The sequence below is a fragment of the Megalops cyprinoides genome, chromosome 2 (genome assembly GCF_013368585.1).
Source record: "Megalops cyprinoides isolate fMegCyp1 chromosome 2, fMegCyp1.pri, whole genome shotgun sequence".
NCBI lineage: Eukaryota > Metazoa > Chordata > Actinopteri > Elopiformes > Megalopidae > Megalops > Megalops cyprinoides.
In genome coordinates this window covers 18,856,919-18,882,472 of record NC_050584.1, presented here as the reverse complement: position 1 = coordinate 18,882,472, position 25,554 = coordinate 18,856,919, and the positions used below count along the sequence as shown (strand labels likewise).

General features: G+C 38.9%; 2 protein-coding genes across 2 annotated transcripts; both read right to left on the bottom strand.

Moving 5' to 3' along the window:
• Positions 1 to 31: 31 nt before the first annotated feature.
• sdr16c5b (short chain dehydrogenase/reductase family 16C, member 5b) lies at positions 32 to 13,975 on the bottom strand. Its single transcript, XM_036521284.1, has 7 exons — positions 13,806 to 13,975; positions 12,980 to 13,318; positions 10,183 to 10,314; positions 9,796 to 9,895; positions 7,386 to 7,530; positions 5,687 to 5,812; positions 32 to 1,490 (listed from the first exon to the last, which is right to left on the bottom strand). Exons 2-7 carry the CDS (start codon positions 13,298 to 13,300, stop codon positions 1,397 to 1,399), a joined length of 918 nt encoding a protein of 305 aa, XP_036377177.1. The 5' UTR covers positions 13,301 to 13,318; positions 13,806 to 13,975; the 3' UTR covers positions 32 to 1,396.
• A 5,701-nt stretch (positions 13,976 to 19,676) lies between these two features.
• penkb (proenkephalin b) lies at positions 19,677 to 24,158 on the bottom strand. Its single transcript, XM_036522218.1, has 3 exons — positions 23,913 to 24,158; positions 23,341 to 23,481; positions 19,677 to 21,017 (listed from the first exon to the last, which is right to left on the bottom strand). Exons 2-3 carry the CDS (start codon positions 23,476 to 23,478, stop codon positions 20,391 to 20,393), a joined length of 765 nt encoding a protein of 254 aa, XP_036378111.1. The 5' UTR covers positions 23,479 to 23,481; positions 23,913 to 24,158; the 3' UTR covers positions 19,677 to 20,390.
• Between the last annotated feature and the right edge of the window lie 1,396 nt (positions 24,159 to 25,554).

The window sequence follows — 25,554 nt, the reverse complement described above, 5'->3', positions numbered from 1 at the left end:
AAAAAAGTACATTTTATTTAATTTTCTTCTACAGACATTAGTGTCGTGAATCCCATTACACACAGAGGACTTCATCAGCCATTTTACATGCACCAACCTTCAACAAATTCCTTCATTTAAGGCATAAATGGTAATGTTAAGATCAAGTGGTTAAATACAATGACATTTTATGAAATACGGAAAGCATGCCTTCACTATGCTTCAGGTATTAACTATGTTCAGTAAATATTGTTGAACACGGCTTGCCCATGCTTAAAAATGACTTGAACATGTTAGGGGGTATTTATGATAATTCTAGCTTTGCATAAAAGAGTTGCATAGAATATTACAGGGCAACCTATTTTTTTTTTTTTTTTTTTGCTTACATACAGAATGTCAATGCAGTAATGCAGTAACATTACAACAAATCAACTGCAGCTGAGGTTCACAAACATACAGAAATGCAGCAGCCTGAAATGACTATAGTTGCACTTCAAATATATGTATGGTGCATGTTACAGGTGATGTTACATCATTCAGCAACAGTAGTTCAGATCATGAAAATATAACTTTACATAAATCAATGTGCCCAGCAAGGCTTTTCTCACGTCAATTAATGGGTATCATTCACCAAAAAAATGGAGACCTTCACTGAGGAAAATATTCTGCGGCAAGTATTCTTCATTGGGTAACGGAATATCCAGATGACACACAAAAACCCCCAAAACAAACAAACAGATGAGAAAACAGTAAAATTGTATCTTAAAAAAAACTACCTGAATTCCAGAGGTGCTAATTCTGCAAGGAATTAAACATTTTGAAAACAGGATCTTCATGGGCAAGTAGAAATTGATCATGCACCCAAAAGGGACACACATTGATTAAATGACATTTCCAACTATTTTAAGAAGTGTACACCAACAAATACATTTAGCCAATATACTGATGAATTAAATCAAGGCCCATGAGGGTCTTAATGAAATAAAACATTTCAAATCAAGTAAAATGTGTAATATTGGTCTGTAGTTTATCATTTCAAGTCTACACATTATTTCAAGAGCTATATCATTTGAAATGGAGTCTGAATTCTGGCCAGTAAAAAATATCCTTATCCACTGAGTTCAACATAAAAAGGAAGTTAAAACTGATTTAAAATGTAAATTACCTTTACATTACTCTCAGGATAATGCATCATAATGCACCATTGGTCATAGCATATAACAGATATCATTTCAGTGATAGCACAGAACAACTACACATATGCACGACTGTTCTGCAAAGTGCTAACACATTCAAATTAAGCAAAACATAAATCCAACCTAATGTCAATAGATTTTCAACAAAATGTAATTAAAAATTTGATGCAGTGTGTAAAATAAGAAACATAGCTTCTCTAAAAGCATCCTTCTACAGAGCTTTAATCCTTCTTAATGCGGCCTTTAAATGCATCCATGAAGTGAAAAGCGCCAAGATAGTCTCCCAGAAGCAATCCAAGCTTTGTCGGCAAAATGCTGCAGAAAAAAAAGCAAAAAGCCAAAATCAATTAAACATGTTTGTCACAACACTCATGACAACAAACATACTTCAACAACCATTTTCCCAAACATCCCAGCTGAGCAGCAAGTGGTTTTGGGAACATTTTTTTTTTGTCCTTTTCCATTTCTGCACTTGTACATGCATAGACACTGTTTTTTAAAAATGTATTGTTCTTTAGAAGGGTAATTTGTTTTAATTTCCAAAGGATTATTCAGTTGTTCACTTTCAAAAACTCATAAAAGATATCTGAATCATAAAAAGCACAATACTCCCCACTTTAATATGGCTGCAAAAGCACTGATGTAATTACATGGTAATCATATTATTAATCATATTAATTTATCTATAAACATAAGGGAAGAAGTCTCTGAAATAGCTTTGAATTCATTACAATGTTTTTGGTTAATTGTCCTCTCTATAGTCCAGGTGCCTCTTTATGTAGCAGGGATTTGAGAACAGCTCCTTTATGGCACTAACAACTGTGATAGCCACATAAAACTGGGCTCTGCAATGTCTGTGTGCCCGAGGAGGCTGAAGTGACTGACTGCAGCCCTCATCTTACGAACATTAAATTTGCATTAAGAGAAAAAATCCCCCATTTAATTTGAAGATCGAGGAAGACATATGTACCAAAAGGGTAGAAAGACTTAACAGAACGTTAGTGAAAAAGCAAGCATGTTATGAATACACGTGTGCTTAAGAGTAGCTCCATAATATGGAGAAGAATAACATATAACACGGTGTCTGAAAGTTCTGTTTTGTCACCATCTGTTACAGACTGCTCCGTTGCGACTGAAGTAGGATACTTGCCGATTCTAGAAATTTCGTCTGTGGCCTCATGCTGTGAAAATAATGGCCTAGGAGTTTAAACGACAATTTCACACAAATCGGACAACAATCTGGGGCAGTCAAGCTCCACCAAGCCCTCTGCCGGATTTGTAGGTTATGAAGACTGTACGGTAGCTGCTGAGCTAACATTGAATGGCTCATCGACACTGAACAGGTAGTGTTAAAAAAATGTAGACTGGCTTTTGCAAACTTACATTTTTCATTTGTACCACTGTCCTTCCTAATACCAATTGTTTTTATGTAGAGGGCACCATATAAGGGTTGGAATTAGAACTGCCTTAATGCATCTCAAATCATTCCCAATTATCCTTTCACTAAATGATCTCTATTTTCCAGTTGTTAGATAATAGAGCTTTGACGTGGGTCATACATTTAAGGCACAATATCCTATGGCATCATATCCATATTCAAGAAGATCAGCTATTCTGCTCACTTACACCACTTACTCCTCTGCAGAGCAATGTTCTAGTGTGACATGATAATTGAACTGAGCCTACTCACTGAGCCCAAGGAATTTACTTATCAGGGAACAATTAGGATCATTATTACCCCATCAGCATTCTAAAAGGGGTGCCAGTGCCTACATTGTTTAAATTCAAGTTTAAGTAAATTCTCACAATTTTCTGTGTAGGCCATCAAAATGCAACCTGAGAGTATCCCAAAGCAACTTACATACTGTAATAACATCCAGTGAAATACCCATGAAGACAAGGACAGGCATATTATGCACGTAGGAGCTTTCCCCCCATCAATAATGCTGATTTACCATTCTTTTTAGGAGGTTTTAGGATTAAAGACCTCACATTTCAGTCTCTTTTTTTTTTTTTTACTTTTGAGAGGGAAAGTGTGACGAATGTCCTGTTATCTATGGTCATGTGTAATCAAACTGTACGCATTTATCAAGGTGTAAATATACAAGTTTTATGGGAGAACCAAGATGTGAAGCCTTCCAAAAGTCAAAGATTATTAAAATAGAGACAAACAGACACGCTCTTGCTATGACGCATATAATAATCTGTTACACCTGGAACAATATGTGACATCACCATACACAACGTCACCATACGCCAATCGTCTCTTTCACACAGGGTTAAAGGTTGAACAATGACATGCCATGCATGTCACTGGTGGCCAGAGATATAAAGATATATCTGGCTTATGCCTCAAATGGAAAACTTTGAATATATAGCACAAATATATGAGAATTCCTACGCTTACAACAAACATTGTTAACTTCCTATCATTAACGCTGAAGAGAGGATTTGTACGTAACTACAAAAGTACTGCTTTTCCAAGTTGTCCCAGTCAATTCATATTCGAACTACACAACAAAATGTAAAGAAATTCACTTTGGAGTTGAATGAGGGTCTTGGCACTTCATTTCAAAGTGATCCTCAGTGATGTTTTGTGCTATGTTTACTAGGGATGTAACGATATGTTGAATTTCGTGATGTCGTGATAAAAAATGTCTCCGTTACCGTTGTGTATACCGTTGTGGGACTGTGACGAAATCTACCAGGATATTACATGGTTATTTCGCTAGTATAGCTGTGTTCTACCATCTCTCCTTGTCGAAAATTGTATTGTTTTTGTTTTGCAATTGTACAAGGGGCGGTTTGTTCCTTAGGGCGGTCAGGCAACGCACCACAAAAGGGGGATAGAAATTTTTCTCTCACATTCTACCACAATGTTACACTAGCTGTGACTGTTCTAGACAGTTTGTCCTGCCTCTGAATATCATAGTTCAATCAGCGTCAAGTCATGTTCCGTGGAGTACTGCCCCTTTCGAGCGATTTCAGTCTGGCTGAAAATCGCCCAGATCGCTCAGATACTTTCATGTTAAGGCAATTTATTTTTAACCGCAGGCACTGCAATGCAATCTGTATGGGTTCCAGGTGGGCTTGCACTAACATGCTTTCGTCATATGTAACCTGGTGTAGGGATCGCTGGGACAGCCAATGTCCAGCAGTCTTGTCACATTCAAGGTCAACATGGCTAGTGTTACCTCAACTCAGAGCAGCTTGATGGTGTCATCAAGAGAAATACCGTTCAGTCTTTGTAGTAATCAGGACAAATTGCCAACTAAAGAATTACGACCACCCAGACCAAATTTAAACATCAAGCAAGTATCTACAAGGGGGGGGTCGTATAACCTGGGATTTTCGCAGAGCTGGTATAAGTGGAAAACGTGGCTAGCAGGCTGCAAAGTAGATTGCTTTGTTTGCAATGTGACAATGTCAAGTTAGCTAGCTGTTAATTTACCCATTGAACGGGTCACCTTAGACATCATCGCAACAATTGCCAACTACCCCAAGAGCCCCAAGAAGCCAGACTAAACAGGCACAATTTGACCAGCGGAAATTACGGTTTCTCTCAGGCTCACAGTCTAAAACATCTCGCTGAGTTTCCTTTGTGCGGACAAATAGAGCAATGTCTTGGCTCTAAACAGCTCCTAAATGAGTCTATTCATCCATAAGCCAGATACATACTGCGTCTTAGCACACTGACTCATGAGACTATACCTAAACAGCAGATGAAACGTGCCACTCTTGTGCCGAAGAGTTGAATGTCATCTGAGCGATGTGTGCATTTGTTTCAGGCCTCTGAGGAACTCCTAAGCCAATGCGCTGTGAAAGCAGACACGTGCAAGCCTGTCACCGGCAGAATTTGTCCTGCTTTTGTTGTACCCAACACTGCTGTCAGTGTAATTTCCCTGGAGGATGACTCAGTCCCCTATGTGTGTCAGTGGTTGAAGAAGTACCAGTCACTGTCAGCGAACAGCATATATAGCAGTCCTTGAACCTTTGTCTACCCTTCCATTCCCTTCTTCTCCAGAAATGTCATGTCAAGTGGTCTGTATTGTGTGCATGAATTACTCATAGGTTTGAGCACAGTCAAGTGTTTACACAAATATGAGTTATCCAGCTACAATAAAACTTTGCCTGGCAAACAATCATTACTTATTTGATGCTTCATAGAAGTTGTTTATGAATATGTAATGGTTTATCAACAAGCACATCTTTTTTTTTCCCAATACACTCAATAATAAGCAAAAGTTTAATCCAAATACACATTTAAAAAACCATCAAGTAAATGCATTCTTAACTTCATGCTTTTCTGCATTGTAAAGCATGGTCATTTTCCTCTACAATAGAAGTTCAGAATTCCTACAACACAAAATAAATTTGTTAAAATGAACTTTTTATTTGACCAATTCTATTTTGCTTATCTGTAATTGCATTCTAAGACTACACGCCCGACCACATGAACACTCCTATCACTGAAGAACAGAAAACTGGTAAAGAAAAAAAAAAAAACGTACTTTTTCAAGCCCATTATGAAGTACATGCTCTTGGGAAGCAGGAGGTACACTTGGTTTGTCTGGATGGCATTCACAACTTTTTTTGCCACATAGTGCGGCTCCAAAATTGGAATCATACGAGGCCACCTGAGGATAAAAAGAAAAAATCATTAATATTAACTGCAGAAGCACTATGAAAGCATTAACAACTTTAAGCAGACACAACTTACACAAAACTACTAAATGTAGTTTTCAACCAAATGTAACAAGTGGAATGGCAGCCAGAGCACAGCCAAAAATACCCAACGACAGACAAATCTCTTGTGTCTACAGTCCAACCTGACAGAAACATTTGAACATGGCCCTCTCCGATAGTCTAAATAATGCAGACGGCGATAAGCTCGAGGGCATGCTAACTCCTCACGTCTCGGGCCATGCAGCCGGCAAGGTCACACAGAGTGGAGCACCTGTCTGTCTCTTTACATCAGCCTCTCTCAAACAGAACATCAGACCGCATTCACGACACCTCTGCCCAAGGCCCCAAGGTTCCACATTCGCAGAACACTAACCCAACATTGTGAATGAATAAACATGACCCAAGGCACCTGTGTAGGCACAAATATAATACAAAACGTGGCTGGCACAAAATATGGTGTGTTACAAAATAGATAGCTGCGGTCCTGTTTGCCTGACTGATCAATACGTGTTCTGTCCGTGACAATATTCATAACTGTACAGCTGAATGTTGATTTCCCATATAACCTTATCATGCCCATTGTTCCAATGCACATGATCTTGTGTGGTCTCATACAGTCCCACTCCAAACACAGAGGGGACCTGGTATCTGAGAGCAATCCTGGTCATTGTAAGAAAAATGGGTAAAAGTATGCAGCAGTTTGATTCCAGGAGGTAACAAAGATAACAGCCCAGGAGGAATGAGGAAATTGTGGTTAGATTATGTGCAATCTCTAGAGTGTACCTCTTTTCTACCTGAAAACCCACCTGCCTTTTGTCTCCACCCGAAGGAAAACGGACTCTCTTGGCAGCAATATATGGTTAGCTCTAAGCCAAGTTCCCTTTACAACAGGTGTAATTTACACTCACTCCAGCCTGGGTGCTACTTTGATACAGAAACTGGTAATTGTTGGTCCACAGGTCTGTGTCTGAACAGAAATCATAGCATTCTACAGGTGACTTTTTCTAAAAGAATGGAAATACCGAAGAAACTTCTTGACAGCAGAACACTGTGTCACACTCACAAAACAGACTGTTTAACTGTGGGAGTTTGATGGTAATATTCATATTAGTATGTATAAATACTAGTATAAGAAACATGCAGAGTAACTAGCCAATCAGCTACTGGGAAGTAGCCTCTAACCCGGATTTCTAACGTTATCTTCCTGGTAACAGACAGGGCAGACGTGATTTAAATTCATTTAACAAGTCAAAATACTACCATGGTTCTAAACTATAAATGCAAAGTTTAAAAGAACTAAATACTGCCATAATGACTTAACATAATTACAGGTTTCACATAAATCCAGTAGAAATAGTACAAACACCACTGCGCTTGAGGCTGTGTTATGGAACAGTTTAGGGGCTGCGGTACCTTCTCCAACTACATACAGAGCCATGCTACATGACCTTTTGTGCTGTGTTGCTTTACTATGTAAGAGAGGTGGGCAGCAAAGCAAAAGGCGACATCCATTACACTACTTACTTAGTATTGCATCCTTCAAACATCCCAGTGTTGATAAAAAATGGGCACACGATTGTGGTTTTAATCCCATCCTTCCCTATGTCTAACAATTCCAGACCCACAGACTCAGCAAAGCCGATGGCAGCAAATTTGCTGGCACAGTAATCTGTGTAAAGAAAGCACACGAATGACCATGCATGCAGTAAAATACAGAAACCGTCACATACAGGCAGGTAGATATCAGTGCTAGTATTCTAACCCTGTGCAATGGCAGTTTTCATCATGCTTATTCAAAATCTTTCACAGAAAATAACAAACAGGCTTATAATGCTAGGCAGATTTAGCTGAGATATTAAACAAGATTAGTGTTTCAGCCACAGCAAGGTTTTGAATCTTGGACATGTTGTTTTACTGAGGTTGCCTCTCCTGGACCAGATGCATAATGCATAACACAGTGATCTGTATGTAAGTGAGGAAAACAAAAAAATGAACTAAATGGAATGGTGCACAAACAAAAACGCTGCCCCTAGCTTCACCTAAATTGGTCTGTGCTTCGCTTGGATACTTTCTTCAGACACATATGAAATGGATCCAGTTCAGACATACTATGAGGTAACAGCATCCTAGTACGATCTAATTTGGAACCAGCGTTACAACACATTTTAGATGAAATAATCGGTTGCTCAACAAAGACGGCTTTAATGTATGCTACACTTGACTAAATGAACAAATCAAATACAACTACAGCAAATAATGCAGATGTTTAAAACAAAGTCCTCCTCCTATCAACTATAACTATAGCTGAATAATATTACTGACAACAGTAATCCTAGTGAAACACTAAGTTATACCTTGGATTGCTTTTCCAAATTTAGTGAGCTCTTGTTCAATTGTTCAGTGCATTCCACAGACAATGAAATCCCTCTCACCCTTTGTGAAAAGCTCTACGCCTGAATTATTCATAAGCTTCTCTCACCATCTACGACAATTCCAACAAAGCGGCCTGCATTTATGTAAAATGCTTTCATGTAAAATAATTGACACAGAGCAAGTGTTTTCACCAGCTATGGTCAATGTGTTCTCTTACTTTCGTTTTTTGTCACTTATTTGAATTTCTAAAGTCTGGTCATGCTGGAAAGAAATACGGTCAGCTCCCCAGTGGCTCAGACAGTAGAAGCCCTCGTTTCAAGCACAGGCAGAGCCCTATGGCCCAGGTTTGAAACCGGGCATGTCATTTTCCGACAATGAGTGGGACCCCACATTGGCACAACGCAGTTTTCACTCTACCGGGTGTAAGTGTGGGAAGGTAATTCAGCCAGCCAGGGTTCCCTCACTGCGATTTGATTGGGCCCCTGTGAGCTGCTCAGATAGCGTCAGGAGGATGTGCCTACTCTCAGACAGCATCTGCCTACTGGTGCATTGTGGTGGACTGGCACAGTCATGATAAACATGCGTGTGTACCGGAGGATGCATGTGCCTTGCCCTGTGCTCCTGTGTGGGTTTGGTGGTTGTCACTGCAGTGGTAACCAGCTTAAATACGTAAGCATACTACAACTGGGTGGCAAACAGGAAAGTTGCAATCATATACATAAGAAATATACGTGCGGACTGGCTTTATTGTTAAGCAACCCTTGTTTTTCATCCTCTTTTTCCAGGAGGCCTGTCCAAACATGATAAATCAATACTAACCCGTTACAGAGGTTAACAACTGTACACACAAGAATGGAGAATGACTCATGATATTTTCTGAGCAATTCTATTTAAAAAAAAAAAAACAAAAAACAAATAGACTTTTATCAAGATTTGGTAATGGTCTTACATCAGAATTCTGGAATGTGACAGAACACAGATACAGTAAAATTTGGAAGAATATTTTCATGAGCTCTCCAATTTACATCAGATCTACACACTGAACTGAGATGACCTGTCATGGAATCCTTTCCCATTTTGAAGAAACATATTCAATGAAATATTGAACAACCAGCCAAGTGTAGGATTCCTGTCAAAGAATGCTAGTATTACAGATGTTTGTTTCATTTTGCAGTTTGAAAGACTGACACGACACCTCCAACAACAACTCTCCAAAAGCATGGCGTATTCTTAAATTATTTTTACATACCTGTATCACGTGTCTACATCTGCATCTATATAAAGCCATAATTACGCGTTTTACGTAATTTGCGAGATGCACTTTAGAATGATGTTATATAACTTTCACATTATCAGTTCAGCAGTGGATAATTCATAGATCTTACATTCTTCTTAAATACAATCCATTTATCAAATATGACATTTACTCGAGTAGCCTAATTTAAACTACAATGCCTTCAAGGGTTCAAGATCAGCATCCCAGATTCCAACTTGCAACGTGCTGGTTAGGAAAGCCCATACTTCATAAAAAGAGTAAAAAGAAGAGGGCTAGGAACCTTACCTGCTAGTCCATTAACGCCAATGAGCCCGGCAGAACTGGCAACGCTGACAAGATGCCCATGGTTTCTCGCAATCATTGCTGGGAGGAATGACTTATAAGTCTTGAAAAAATAATTCCACAGTTAAATGCACTTCTGTGATAACGATTAGTCAAGATTACAATATATTTTGTGTTAAACCTTTTCCAAAAAGCAGTGTGCTGCCTGAGATGAGATGACTCAATGCAATCATAAAACCAAAAAAAATCACCACAGTCCAATGTTAAGCTTTATTGGATGTTTTTCTAGGCAAATTTTAATGAATAAATTACAGTTCTGAATGTTCGCAATGTATTCTGATTTATGGACCCATCAATTACACGTGTATTTGGTGGGTAAAATTAACTTACCCAGAAGTGCGCCATTGTATTAACTTCCATCGTTTTCTCCACCAGGCCATCTGGCGCATCCATGAACTTTTTCCCAGTAACAATGCCAGCATTGTTTATGAGGATAGTGACATCACCAACTTCTCTTTTGACCTGTAGTAAAACACCAGGTTTGAGTCATGTACGTAAGAGCAGAATCATACCAGATAATTACTGTACCGGCTAACTTTCATGTCAAGTCTCAATATCCCATGATTCCCAAACCAAAACCTTACAGCCTGGTATTACTATGGTGATTACAAGAACTCCTGTCAAAAATATGAAATGTTTTATGTCCAACAAGCACTTAAATGCAAAATTGTGCATTCTGAATTATGTCCCGGCAAATATAGAACCTGACCCTCACCCTTCAGTTGAAGATACAAGCTGGCCTTAATACCAGCCCAAGATTTTCATGATCAGAGAGATCACAAAAATCTTATCAGAAACAGTACTTTTCTAGTCATAGTTCTCTGATCCAATAAGTAACAAAGGTCTGATGTTTGACACAGAACTACTGTAAACACTGGCACAAACAAAGCTTGTTCAAAAAGTTAGTTTGCATTAATGCTGACAGTACCAGATTGCAATTTTCACTGTCTTTTCTCTAATGTATTTTAGTGAGAATAGAAGGGATGTGGACTCTCTGACCATTCTGCCCAACTAGTACTTTCAGATTGCAGTTGTACTTCCTATTGTGCTGGAAAACGCCTTGAGAGAAACCTGGTTTCACCAAATGTACGTGCTGTTAAACCCCAGAAAAGTGAACAAAGGGTACTGATTCTCAGACTACGAAACCATCCTCCAGTTACAGTTATGGTTATCTGACATATCACCCTGTCAACTGAGGTGTCAAATTACAAGGAGGATATTGTCTCTGGCTCGCTTTCCCCTATGGAAATATTTGCATCCTACAGTTGCATCATCACAATTAAAAAAGATGTGTCTACACTAGCAGCAAAAGAGCGACTGAGCTACATACCAACATTTTCACGTATTTACACGTATATCTATTATAAACCTACAGTACCATCAGGAATATTTCACTAGCAGTGGTATGGGTACAGCCTATCAGTTTTATCTATCTCAGATGTGAATTATATTTAATTATACCATATAGGTTTGTTGATTTAACCAATTGTACTTTCCCATTTTAACTGAAAACCATATTAGCAAGTATGGGACTGTCAGTAATGCAGTTAAATGGCTGCTGTTGTTTGGCTGTCAGATAATAATGTGAAACTTTACCTAAACCAAAATGTAATGCTTATCATTCTGCGTAATCTTGTTTGAATACTTAACATTCCTTTAAGAACAACAACGAGGATCCAATTGGTGTATTAAAAACTTTGCAAAATTACCACAACATATATGTACTATCTAATCAAACTGTCTCTCTGCCAGCAGTTGGTCACACCTACTTGCATTTTATATGTCTGTAACCCATCTGTATGCAATTGATAAGAATGTATTCAATTTAAATAATAAGTGCTCTCGACCTGCTGAATTTGTGATTATATTTAATTACATTTCAGATTATTAATAAACGTGACTTAAGAACCATCTTTCAAATCAGTCAATGTAATTAGAGACTTGCAGAAATCTGTCATAAATTTAGTGTGGTTGTCTTGTTCCATAAATTTGGACACAGTTTAGGAAGCAGTTGCCAAATTGTGATATGCAATGCTCTTTAGACTACAAACCTCTCTTTCCTCTCATGTGGAAATGATGTGAAAAGTAAGACAGCTTGTTTGTTCCTATTTAAATTGGCATGCACTGTCACTTCCTCTTTAGGGAATCTTTCATTAAATGGAGATAATTTCATTAACAGGGAGACAGATACACAGACAGATGGATCGGACTACACATCATGGAGTCATCAGTTGCCAAATAAGTAGTCACCATAGTTAAACAACCGTCTACTCTGATCCTCAGGTGCAGTTAATATCACCATATCAACACGAGGAGAATAGTAAATATAATATGGCAACTCTTTCAAATTAATTTATTAAAAAAACGTAATGGTCCTACAAAGGAATGCTAGCTACTTCTGATTAAAAACTTTCAAGGAACAATTTACCATCACAGAGGCATGACTGTCAATGTAACAGACCGTTGTGGTTTTGTCCAATATTACTGGTGTATCAATTAACAATGGAAGTCCCTTGAGAAACTACAGACAGGCTCTTCTCAAAAAGACAAAGTAGGTGACACTGTCTATGAGATAAATATAGCATTACCAAACACCATGACAATTATCAATATACTAACTGGATAAAATACTGGTTGATTTTTATAATAAACAGTTGTATTTACATCCAAACTACACACAATGCTGTCATAACACAGATATGAAAAGCAAGAATACTTAAGTATTTTCCAGCTTCATCTGATGCAGTAATTCATATAACTAAAAACTGGTTAGGGTAAACAGGCTTTACATGGGTTACTGTAACCTCAACCAATGTAGTAGGTAAAGTTTGACTTCATTCTTCATATTTAGTTTAGTTATACTGGGTAAAATGCTAGGAACCTTCACATTTCTTACTGAGATTTCACGTTGTTGGTACACTTCTGAAATCAACTGGACAGTCTCTTTAGCCAAAAGTGTGATTTAGTCCTGGATAACTTCTAACCAGGATCAAACATATGTGCAAACTGCCGTGGTACCACTTTCCTTAACCAAAGCCAGAAATTATTACTTAAAGCAATGAGACGTCCATTCACGTTGGACCAAAGCCTTGGCTGTTACGATACGTCGTTTGAGTCGACGCTTTACCTGATCAGCAACTTTGTAGACCTCATCCCGCTTGCTGCAGTCACAGACGTATGTGTAAACGTCGGTAGCACCCCTTTCCTTCACCAGCCGGCCTGTCTCTTTGATGCCTTCCTCGTTGATGTCCCAGAGCACCAACGTGACGCCCATGGTGGAAAACTCCAGAGCCATCAGCCTGCCGATGCCGCTGCCGGCACCTGTGATTAACACCGTCTCTCCGGCCACACTTTTCTTTCTACTGGGGATGAACAATTTCACAAATGCCTCCAAGCTGAAATATATGGACAGGACTAACACCCGCAGCGTCTCCAGAAAGAAGTTCATTGTGGAGATCCGAGGAACCTAGACGTGTTAATATGGGGAAAACACGGCATTAACGTTGTATTAGCAGGCACTCATTAGCAATAACATCATCTATTTTAGAAGCTTATTTAATCAAAAACAAGAACACATGTGGCCTTCTCAGACCCCCCTTCGCATTTTTATAACTATGGTGTTAACGAAAATTTACTAGCTACCTAACTTGCTCAGTTAGCTACATTTGTTGTGGTTCGTGTTTCTTCATTAATAGTGTAAACGACATCGAATACAAGCTTTATTACAGGTGTTAGGAAACAGTTCCATCACGGTTGGTATTCTAATATTTATCGGTTATAACATGAAATCAATGTCAGAAAATGGCAACCCGCCTTTCACTTTAGTATTGGGAAAGGATAATATAGTCACATTTAATGGTCATAATACGTCTTAGCAGCAAAGTGGCTGGCTAGCTAGCGGTCCATCGGTTGCTTCTAAAGTAATTTAGCTAAAGATGCACAGATGAACTTACCACTCTAGATACTTGACTCAAGTTCCGATTTCAGACAGATTGCTGTCTAAGTAAATGGTTTGGTCCGCAGTGCTTATGAGTGTTATTTAAACAAACGCTTACACGACCTTCGTACCCTTGGTTACTGAAAAGCGGCACCGTATCTTACCCAAAGTTCATTCACACACCCATTTTCCGGCTGCTAACGGTGCACAGGATCTGGATGAGGGCGGGGTTTAAATTAACCCATTAATCGCCGGCGGTTTCTGTTTATGTGCGCATACAATTGTGTGGAATCAGATACAAGCAAGTATTAAAGCCGACATAGCTGTTTTCATTTTAACCATACGATTTTGAAGTCAAAGAAAGAGGTTGGTCGTGTCTCTGAAAAGAAAAATGAAACGTCCAGCGAAAACGGGTCAAGGGTTAAAATGTCACGTGGTAGGGTATTGCACTTGTAGGCCATTTCTAAAGCAGTCTTTACAGATTTGACATTAGACCTCGTGCCCTACTATTTATATATGAGCGTCGAACTAAACCAAGGCTCTGCGTATATCCAGATTATCTGTGTATTATACGCACACGTCAGTATAAACCTTGATGTCTATTATTATCCGATCCAGACGATAAAAATAGCGCAATCAGCGCGCGATAGCGCAGCGACTAGAGTACTTTGAACTTGTGGACAACTAGTCAAGTAACAGTGTCACTGCTAAGAATTTATGGGTCACAAATACTCTGTCCATATATCTGTAGAAGGCTATGCTTGTCATTCTCTAAAATGACCAGTAAAACGGTTCAAAATGACTGTTTTCAAAAGCACCATGATTATTACCGAGCAGATTTCCACACAAGTGGCCTAAATTCCCGCTACTTGCTCATGCCACACTGTGTCTACCCAGCTTGTTTAAATTCATAGCTAAATTACCTATTGCTAATAACCATTTCAAGCCACCAGACCGAGTCTGAATGTCAGATGTTTAACGATAACTGGAATTAATACATTTGATATAAGCGTTTTATAATGAGGAAAATGAAATAAATGATATTTGGAAATTTTGATCTTGTAGCTTTTTATGTTATGCTTATCATAATTCAGGGTATTATACAGCTAACCATGATTGGTGATTAATCACAAAGCACATAACAATTATGTGTAAAAAGCATACTATGATTATGAATGGAAGAAGTTATCCACAGATCTTGGGCAGGAACAATCACACCGCACAGCTCATGCAGAAATAACCACACAGAGGAGGAAATGAAAGCTTAGATCTGTGTCACGGTAAGGGCAAAGCATGATGTACTCCCATGTGACTGTGCCTGAGACCTCATGAGATCACGCTAGCATTGTCACAGCCCATATGTTTGTGTTTCCTCTTTATACTCTGCACACCTTTCACTTGATGTGCTCTTTTACTAAACAGGTTTAGCTCCTGTTGTTCTCTCAACGGTAGCGAACAAACCATTGTCATTTGTTTAGTTTGTGTCTGGTTTTTTTTTTTTTTTTCTTAAAAGAAAAAGTGGTTTCAATCTGTCTTGTTGTTATCTTTTCACTTAATTAAGTCACAGGTGAATTTATCCTTAGGTGTGTTTTTTTGTGGGTGCTGTCCTTGTCCTGTGACCTGATTGGCCATTTGGCCACTTTGAGCGTCCGCTTCACTGTTAAGAGGTGTTTGGTTGGCTTTGCAGGCTCTGCTTGTTTTTGTCAAACCTTCGTTAACACAGCTCATTTTATGAAGCAGAATCTGCAGCTAGGACAGTTTGCTGCCTTGTGTATGCAGTCCTTTTTCGCGTATAGTCAGTTCTCCAGCACTGCCCTGCTTTACATACTCTGCAGTGACTGTCTTTTCCGCTAAACGTATAGATCACTTAACTAGAAGATTCTCAGACACAAGCCTCATGCATTACCTATCACTTATGGGAATGGTAATAGTGAATAATGTATTAGCATAAGCTCTGTAGTTTATGAAACAGTTACAGTCTCGCAGTATGTTTACACTAACAGCAGCGCCTAAAACACGTCCCTCCACTTTACAGAACTCACTATTGTGATGCTGATAAAAAGAAGAGAAAATCAATAACCATAATGTCCTGGTTAGATGTTATGTACAACCTTCATTAAGTAAGAATGGATTCCTTTTGTCACCAATTGCGTCTTAAATTTACTGACTTGAATTCACGAAGAGCTCATAATGCTGCCACTTTTCACTAGCAGTCACGATAGCCCGGCAAATTACCATCAATTGTTTATGATTCTAGAACCCACCACAGGCCTGCACTAACCAAGAGTTCAACCATTTGTTTCTGCTAAGTTTATGGTTGCCACGGAATTGAGCGGATTGTAATTTCTTTTCCAGGATACTTTGTCCTGATGTACGCACATGACCAGCACTGTGGGAGACCACCAGACGGGCCTCAATGCATCCCTAGTTGTCTCCTTATAACCCAATGTCTATTGGGTCGTTTATTACGATTAACAATTACACTCTTTTGTATTTTCTACTGACGTGGAGTCTGTGTACACAGTGACCTCTGTGCAAGTCTGCGTAATTCTGAGCATCACAGTCAATGGGGCCAGAGAGACATGAATCAGCACTTTGAGATGACAAACAAAATTCACCTCTTGCTGGTGTCATACTGTGGACACTGAAGGCAAACGCATCTCTTCTTATATAGCCCCACCTGAGAATAGGGCCAACACAGAACTTCACGCTGAAGTGATGCTGAATGAGCAGAGAGCAAAACCAAGGCCCTGCTACCCCCATCACAGTTATTTGTGGCAGGCCCCTTTCCACTGAACAGTTCAGAAATTACAATCATCCGTTCCCTCCATGACGTCCTGCAGATCAATCACCAATGTTAAATCAAATCTGAATAATATATGTCACATATATTTCCAACACAGCAGAGGAAAAAATAGGTTTAAAAAAGTTTTTTTTTTTTTTGTGGTGGCCATTTCCTCTCTTAAGTGCATCAGTGCACTTCATGTTGGTCAGTACTGAGTGTTTCAGAATGAGGATGGATAGCATGAGTCATTATTGCCAAACATCCTGCCACCCCAAGGTCTCTTCCTCAATTTATGTAACATTCTGCCCAATAACTGTTGTGAGGTGCAAAATGCAATATTCATAGTTTCAATGACAGATATATACACACACACACACACACACACACATATATATATATATATATATATATAGAGAGAGAGAGAGAGAGAGAGAGAGAGACTAAGGCTCATCTCTGTTTTCTCTTGTGAGCTCATGGTAGTTCAGGACAAAAAAGTCCAGTGTATTTGTACTACTGGAATTTAAATTGGTATTTATCTGCAAGGAATAAAGCCCAGATCGCATATTAATGTTCCTGAATATCAGGAGCAAGTGTATTACAGGTTAACCTATCACACATTACAACTGGGGTATTTCATAATCATGAAACGTTGGGCTGATAATTCACACAAGTTTCAAAACCAGGACCTGTACTGTTTGTGGCTGCCTCAATCATTTTAAAGCCTTATAGTGCCGCCCATCGGTCACTGATGGATCCCTAAAGGAAGCTTATCATAGCTTCACAGTGCACATAGATATTGACTGTTTCTATCATGCTAACGAGATATTACTGCGCACGTATTGTGCTTCCAGTGTTTGCAGTGGTAACTGTTGTAGTGATAGCTGTTTGTGGGTGTTTTATATGAATCATCATGGTATTGCCACAATGTTAAGTATAATTTAACTGCAGTTTCATAAATGTATGTGCCGTTTATCACCTTTGCTATATTACAAAGCCACACAGAGGAGCCATCATTTTTTCCCCACAAAGGAATACAACGAGCCAATTTGAAATGCTTTTCTCTCTCTGTCTCTGTCAGTACTGCGGCATCTTAGCCGGTTTGTTTTTGGTTTCCCCGTCCATGTGCTCTTGTTTACAGTTCCCTTGTGTTCCGGCCCTGCCCTGCTCTCCGCCCTGTCCCCGCCCACCTGATTACCTGATCACCTCCACCTGCCTGCCTGCTCACCTGCATCCCATCTCCTCATCTCCCCAGCCCTTTATCTACCCTGCTTGTCCCTGTCTTGTTGCCAGTTTGTCTCAGTTTTTTGTTTCGCTACCAGCCTTTTTCTTGTTCTGCCTGCCAGTTAGTTTACCTTGCCTGTTTCCTCGACCACGAGTTCCGGTTCTGTTTTTTTGGTTTCGTCCTCTGTGTTTTCCTGGCCCCGACTTCACCTATTTTGACCTAGTTTTTTGGATTTCGATTTGGACCTTAATAAATCCCTTGTGCCTCCTCTATCTCCGTCTGCGCCTGAGTCCCTGCCTGAGTCCTGACAGTCTCTCTCTCTCTGAGTCAAACACCCTCACTTTGCATGCTTGTGATTGGAGGCAGAGGAGCAATTTTGGTATGCTTTGGGGGCTCATATTAAGATCATTTAAATGTCTGACTGGTTGCACGAGGTCTAAAATGAAGTATCCAACCACTTCCATTACTATTGAATGGTTATCACTGGCTGCTGGCAGTTCTTGAAACTCTGCCTGAAGCAGGAATCTAAAGAAATTTCAACCTTGATATATACTGTGAGTTCTCAGCTTGAAGGTGCACAGAACAACAATTATCATCACTTGTAGGACCTGTGACACCACACAATCTGAGGTGTTAGGCCAAGGTATGATTTCAGGGGATATTTCAAAGCATCTTGTCCAAGAATCAAGCCCAACTCAAAAGCACTATTAAAAGAGTGTCAAAATAATAAGTGTGTGTATTAGCTGTTAGACACAGACTTGCTGTTTAGTTAATTGGTCCAAACAATTACATCAGTCAATTGAATAAATAAAACAATTCAGTGTACAATTAGTCATTATAACTGCTTTAGCTTTACATGTATATTACATTTATTATAATGAGCGTGTGCTTGCATACCAACATTACATGTTAAATGGGGCAAAGACCAATGAATTAATGAATTTAAAAATGCAATGCAGCTAATGTTTCATTCATTGCCTTGAGGTGATGTCTTTTTATATGGATATACTGGACGTAATGTATACCCTGGTTGAATACATTGTCACATTTAAAATGGAACTTTGCTTCATCATTGAAAGTATATGTTGTGTTGTTCTATGAATGCCATAAATGCCATACAAAATATGCAGACGTAATTACTGAGAATTCCTTATACAACTAATTTACTTGCAGTCTTTACTCAATGTAGAGTTTAAACTTGTCAAACTATTTTTAAAAAAATAATTATATTGATAGGAATACATTTAAAAATTTCAACAGTTAATATGAACATCAATGTATTCTGTTATAGTAACAAGGTTTGACGCTGTTATTATATGAAGAATGTGTGTGGATGTGGAATACATATATGTTGTGAAAGGTGGAAATGATTTTCTCACCGGGTCAGTATGTAGAAGTATGCTGCTGCATTATGGTTCTTTTTGAATCCGTTTAATCTTTACATTGTGGACAGCGTGTGGCACATCCTTTTAGAAATGATGTGTAATTCAATTACAATCAATGCCAATGAATGCAGTTACTCTACCATTTGCTCCGTGATACTGCATTCTTATTTCACACAAGGTGTCCATCCTATCAAACATCATAGCAGAATATTAACACTTTATGACAATTCACTGCTAACGAAGAATTCACTTGTGTTTTACACAACAGGGAAAAAGCAGTTGTAGAGAGATTTGGTTGTGAGGTGTGTGAGTGTGAGTCCTGCTCAGGCAGCTCAATGAAAGCATTTGTGTGTGTAGATTATTACTTCCAGACTGAGATAACAGCATACATTAAAATGGAGAAATACAGCGAGAGTTTAGGACATTGGGTGATATTTTTCATGTTATTACCCAGGATACCTATTCATGACAAACACAGTCATTTCTGCAGTTCGATGAATTTATTGTAATATATACAGCTAGGCAATAAGAGAAACAGCTTTGATTCAAATGAAAAAATATAGAACATTTGAAAAATAGAGTAAAAGCCTCAATGACAACATACACAAATCAGAAAAAAGCAACTTATTTCAAACCCTTTCCTGGCCAGCAAACTGCTCATGGAGGACAAATTGCACCATGTCATGTTTTTGTTGTAAAAAGAATAGAATCATTTACTTGAATGTGTATTTGCAAGCATGATGAAGTCAACTTTTCCCACAGTAACAAATGGTCTTCAATGAAATAGTCTATATTCAGAGACTGTTCTCTATATGTTTTCTCCATTTTGATAATGGGTTTATTCAAATAAACTCTTAATAAAACTAAAGAAGTGAGCACAAGAGCAAGGGACGGAGAGAAACGGAGAGAGTGAGAGAGTGAGACAGGGAAAGAAAAAACATTTTCTTCAATTTTGCGGACTCTGACAAGAGCGAGGGTTCATAGTTGCATGGTACAGAGTGGAGAACATCCAAATGACACTTGCTGAAATAACACAGACCTCCACATACTTACTGAAACAGATGAGGAGATCAAATGGCAGAGGAAGAATTATACGTACAGGTCATCTTTAGATCAGACAGTAAAAAAAAACACAAACAAAACTGTACATTGCAAGCAAAGACAGTAGAACATGAAAAGATGATTCACAAGAGTCTTTTCATTTGGAAACTAATAATCCATAAATCCCCCGTATCGCTTCTCCACATCTGGCATGATCTCGGAGTTGTTTTCACCGTCTTCCTCCCAGGATCTCCGTAGAAACCCACCATACCTTTTTTGATCTTCCTTCCACTCAGGCCGGCCCACTCTTCTCATGAATCCACCATACCTTTTCTGCAGCTCTTTGATCCCATCTTCCAGGCTCGAGCTTCTTCTAACGCTTCGCATAAACCCCCCGTACCTTTTCAGGATCTCTCCCTCCCGATCTCCCCGGCCTGCCTTAGCATCCTCCGCGTTCAAGATCTCATTTAAAAGGGTAAGTGTGTCCACTCCGTGCTCCCCGTCTTTCTTCATGAATCCACCATATCTCTTCATGAGAATTTCTCTGCCGTGGTCTTCGTCATCTGGTTCGATGCCATACAGTTCAGCGGTTTTCTTCATGAAACCCCCGTAACGTTTCATGAAGCCTCCATACTTCTTTGCCAGTTGATGGTCATCATTTTCCTGATTCACGCTCTCAGTGGCAACTTGGCCTTCCTCTGTTGAACTGTTGGGCTTTTCCCTTTGCAATATGTCTTTGCAGAGATCCCAAGACTTTTTAGGGACCAGCTTTCCTTCACATTCTAATGTGCATGTCTGAAAGAGAGTAATCACATAATCAAATAAATTAATTTGTAATGCTTTTTTTATTTGTGTACAATGTATGATTAAAAGCAGGCCTAACAGTTGAGGACCATGCTCATGAACAAAGGTTTCCCCCAAGGATTTCATATTTGGGTCTGTGTATTAAAGGTCATACCAAAAGCACCAATTTCCATAAGAAATCAATGTTAAATGTAAATGTATTTTGTCAACAAATTTATACATACATATAGAAGATGGGAAAATGATCAGCAGATAGACGACAAGTCTGAAGTCTTTGAAAAATGATTTTAAGTAGGCCTGCTATTTCCAAAGGAAAAATGTTCCTCTGTGGATCTGCTAGGATCAGTTAAAATGTCTCATGTGTGTACTTGTCGTGCACATGATATCAGCAAGCCAGTAATAACAGAGGCATATTGAACCTGCCCCGATTCAATAAACAGCGCCTTGGAGAGTGGCAGAGATTAGAGAAGTGCTGAATGGGTGTTCTGATAATGTCACTTCCCTAGAAGCTTGTTTTCACACAAAACATTTCCATACAACTACTGCAGCTTCTCGGAGTCGAGGGAAATCGGTAGTAACACGGGAACCACGTATCTGTATCTATTTGCATATAAAATGAACTTTTACCTCAAAGCCGTTAATCACCGATGCATGCCTGCCATGACCCTCGAAAGTCATTATACGGGGATGAAAATTAACAAAGGGAAATTCTGACACGTTACTGCAGTCTAGTGGAGGAAAGAAGAAAACGTATTCTACACCAAAGCAGACGCTCTTCCATCCAGATAACGCTGCCATAAATACGCCTTTAGGGAACACACTCTATAACTGAAAAAGCTCAAAATTAATACTCTTGAAAAAAAAAAACTTAGTGTGATGCTTTAATTTTAATATAATGTGATTTATTACCATACTGTACTTGAACGGATTACTCATCAAATGTTGCATGTTGATTAATCGGACATCAAAAAGAAAGGGGGCGGTGATGGATACAATTTTACCCCCACTGTCAAATACATCATATTGCGTAAGGCTCTCATGAATGGTGCTGCTAGCAGTCGGTAAACCTCTGTTTCAATAACGCACAGTAAGCTAAATTCAGCTTTTCCCTCTTTTGCAAGATCTCATCCAGTAAAACCGATTGAAGCTGGAGACGGACCAGTTATATAATTGTATTATTTAAATTTCTTTCGTGTTATACATTACATTGGACGACTTTTTAAGTATGGGAATAAACTATAGAAAACTTATGACTTAAGGTTTTAAAAACGGAACACTTCTGAATACCGGTAACATAATGTAACCGCTTCAATTGTCGTTATGTGTATTTGGAGAATTTGAAAGCGTAGCCTACAATGTTTGTCACCACTGTGGCATAGATTGCCCATGAAGCTTCTGACGGTTTTCTAAAATTCGAGAAGCCATCAGAGGAATTCCTAAATTACAAACTTCCAAACCTATTACAGAACAGCGCACATTTACCGCAATTCAAGAACCGTTCGCGGTTATAATCACATAAATGATACAACAGATAATATTTCCATTTACCTCAATAAAGAAACGGTCACAGCGGTGTCAATTAACTGCTTGTTTATACATAAACATTCGTTTTATTGAATTTCAACTTTGATTAGATGTGGTTGCACGTTCGAGTAACTTAACTTCCATAGGCAATACTGGTGCGTGCACTTAAGCGTCAACCAGTTGAGCATATAAAGGTAAAGTTCTTCTTGTTCCCCAATTTCTTTTTATATTTATTTATAACTATAAATGCAACAGTAGTTTATTATTTTATCGCTAAGATCAGCGTATGCTATATGTTCACAGCAGAAAATGTATTAAAAAGGAAAAGGATATCTATACTGAATATGAAGATCAATTTCTAATCACCGTTAAGTCATTGTCTATCGTCACATTAATGTATATCAATATTGTTTAAGATAATCGTAGGACACGCAGAAGCGAATAATATGTTGGGAACTTTCCCCTTCTGAGAACTCTGGCGCTGTATAGACTGTGGATAATTAAATTGTCACTAGTCAGCAAGAGTAACTGTTATACAGGCTACTGAGTTTGGTCTTGAGGTTTCTTCCCAGTTGACATGAGGGTCCAGCAGGCTGAAGGCACGTCGCGATTTGTCACGGTGCAACTGCGTTTCAGTGTAACAGGGCATTAACGGAGATGGCTTACCTTCATGTAGACGAATCGATGTGTCAATGAGTTACTATATCACTAAACAGTGCCAGGTTTAGTTCATTAAACAGAAGTGAAAATAAAGTTCAAAAAAATATACATACAATCAGGTTATACTTACAATAGTGTCTATCTCTGTTTGACGACCCTGCATGTGGTATATGCAGTACGCGCAGTCCTTGTCGCATTCGGCACTGATCGGCAGCACAAGGCAGGCGCCTAGCACCAGCATCCAACACGGGTATACCGATAACGCCATGAGCTGCAACAGAGGAACCCCAGCGCCGACAAAATGGTAAGCTTCTCAGGTCCTGTCAAGATTCCATGAACAATCAAATGTTTCCGAGAGATCACGCTTAGGGGTCCCTACCACCAGTGTGGTTTGGGATGAGCGCAAAACGCTTTCAAACAACCACCCGTTAAAGGAATTAGCTTTTTAAGCATTCGTGTGACGACTTCTTTAGGTATTATGACTAAGTTTAAGCAAGTAACTTAAGATACTGCATGTGTTCACTTCAAAGGCAACATCGACACAGTTGTTGCAAAATAGACGCACTTCTAAATGATGGCTATATTATATTTTTTTTTTTAAGAAAAAAGGTCTACAGTTGTCTGTTATCACTAGATCGCATATTACGCCCCAATTAAAGGAAAAAACAAATAGCTCAATTTGCAATGCAGGGGACCACTCACCTTCTTTGATCCCTGGGTGCTATTAAACTCCGCTGAAGTTTCAAGCTGCACTGATGCGGTCGTAGCTTCGCACCAAATATTTATACAGGAGCCAACCAATCTCTCTGGAGAAAACCGAGAGAGAAAAACGACCCTCGGGTAAACCCAATCACAAGTAAATCGTACAGCTTGACTCTTCAGAGTATGAGACCAGTGGCAGAGCTGTAACTTCACTTTAAAAAACGTCTCAGTGTTAACGTATGACGCTTTCACTGGAATAAAACTGATGGAGTAGGTGGTAGATAGTTCTTAAATGTCAGGAGAAGTTGGGGGCTGATAGTGATCCCCAATCACAAGGGGTAAGTTCCTGACGTGTAATGACGCAGACAAAAGCTTGAGTGATTTCTCACCGTTTCAGAGAAATTACTTAACTGTTTAGAATGGCTGCGTCCACCCAAAGCATCTGTATGAAATATTGAGGATGGTTTTACTAGACAGGCACTGTTATATTCTTGGACTTACTGACCGTTTATTAAAAGATTCAAGGCAACATTTTAGTCATTTTTATGGAGAGGTTCTTTAAAGAAAGGCTCTTGCCTTTTAATAATTAGCAGGACGTAGTTCAAGTACAACAATCTGATAAGCACATGCTTTTAGAGACACAGTTATACTCTTCATGTAACTCAAAAGAGCCTTTAAGTTCCCAATGATCAGATCAGAATAGCTGTCTTGTAATACATGTACAAAAGTCATTTTTGGTTTTGAAAAAGAACATTCCTTATGAAATTAGGACAGGTTTGACTACAATTAGCAAAGGGCAGTGCATTACATGACAGAATCAGTCACTGCTCTTCTGAAGGGTTAAATAGCTGCGGTGGATGAACAATGTACAAAGATCTGGAAAATGAAACCCTGTGATTACTCTGTATTTGAGTGTCTACAGTATTTAGGTATGTGTGAGGGTATTAAATGTCACTGGCTGTTCTGCCCTGTTAAAACAAACAAGTAACCTACAAACAGTGGACTTCTAAAACACTAGTTTTGGATTTCGAATCAGTTGCTTTATTTTTTCCAGATACAAAATGCATGTCTTTTCTTCTTCTCATACCCTGCTGTTATAAAAGGTATCGATTATGTTTATAAAATGCAATATTCTTTTCTGCAAGAGAGGTCAGACATCAATACAGCTATTTAGAATTTATAGAAATCGTGGCCCTGGAACAAGTGTCACACAAAGCAGTTTTGCATTTAAATGTCGAGTAGCACTCTCCTTCGTATTGGGACAGATTCAGCCTGGTGCTTGTGGAGAGACCTAACAAAGGGCAACCAGCTGTTGCTTAGGCTTTCGGTATTGTAAAGAATAAACTTAATTCATCTGTTTATTCGTGTGCTTGACTATATCCAACATAGCCATTTATGTATTCCACACTGTGTGCTGAAATAAAAACTACTTCCTCGTGTTTTCTTTCTATGTTTATACATAGGTTATTGTCATATTTTTTAGTGAGTCAAACTTTTTAACCTGTAAACTTAATATTTGCTTTTTAAAATGGTAATTTGTGTCATAAAGGGTCTTTGCAAGTGCTTTTAGACACATGGCTGTGACCCAATGCAATTTGCTGTAAGCATTTTGAATAGCTTTTTGAACGTGCATTTCAATTCA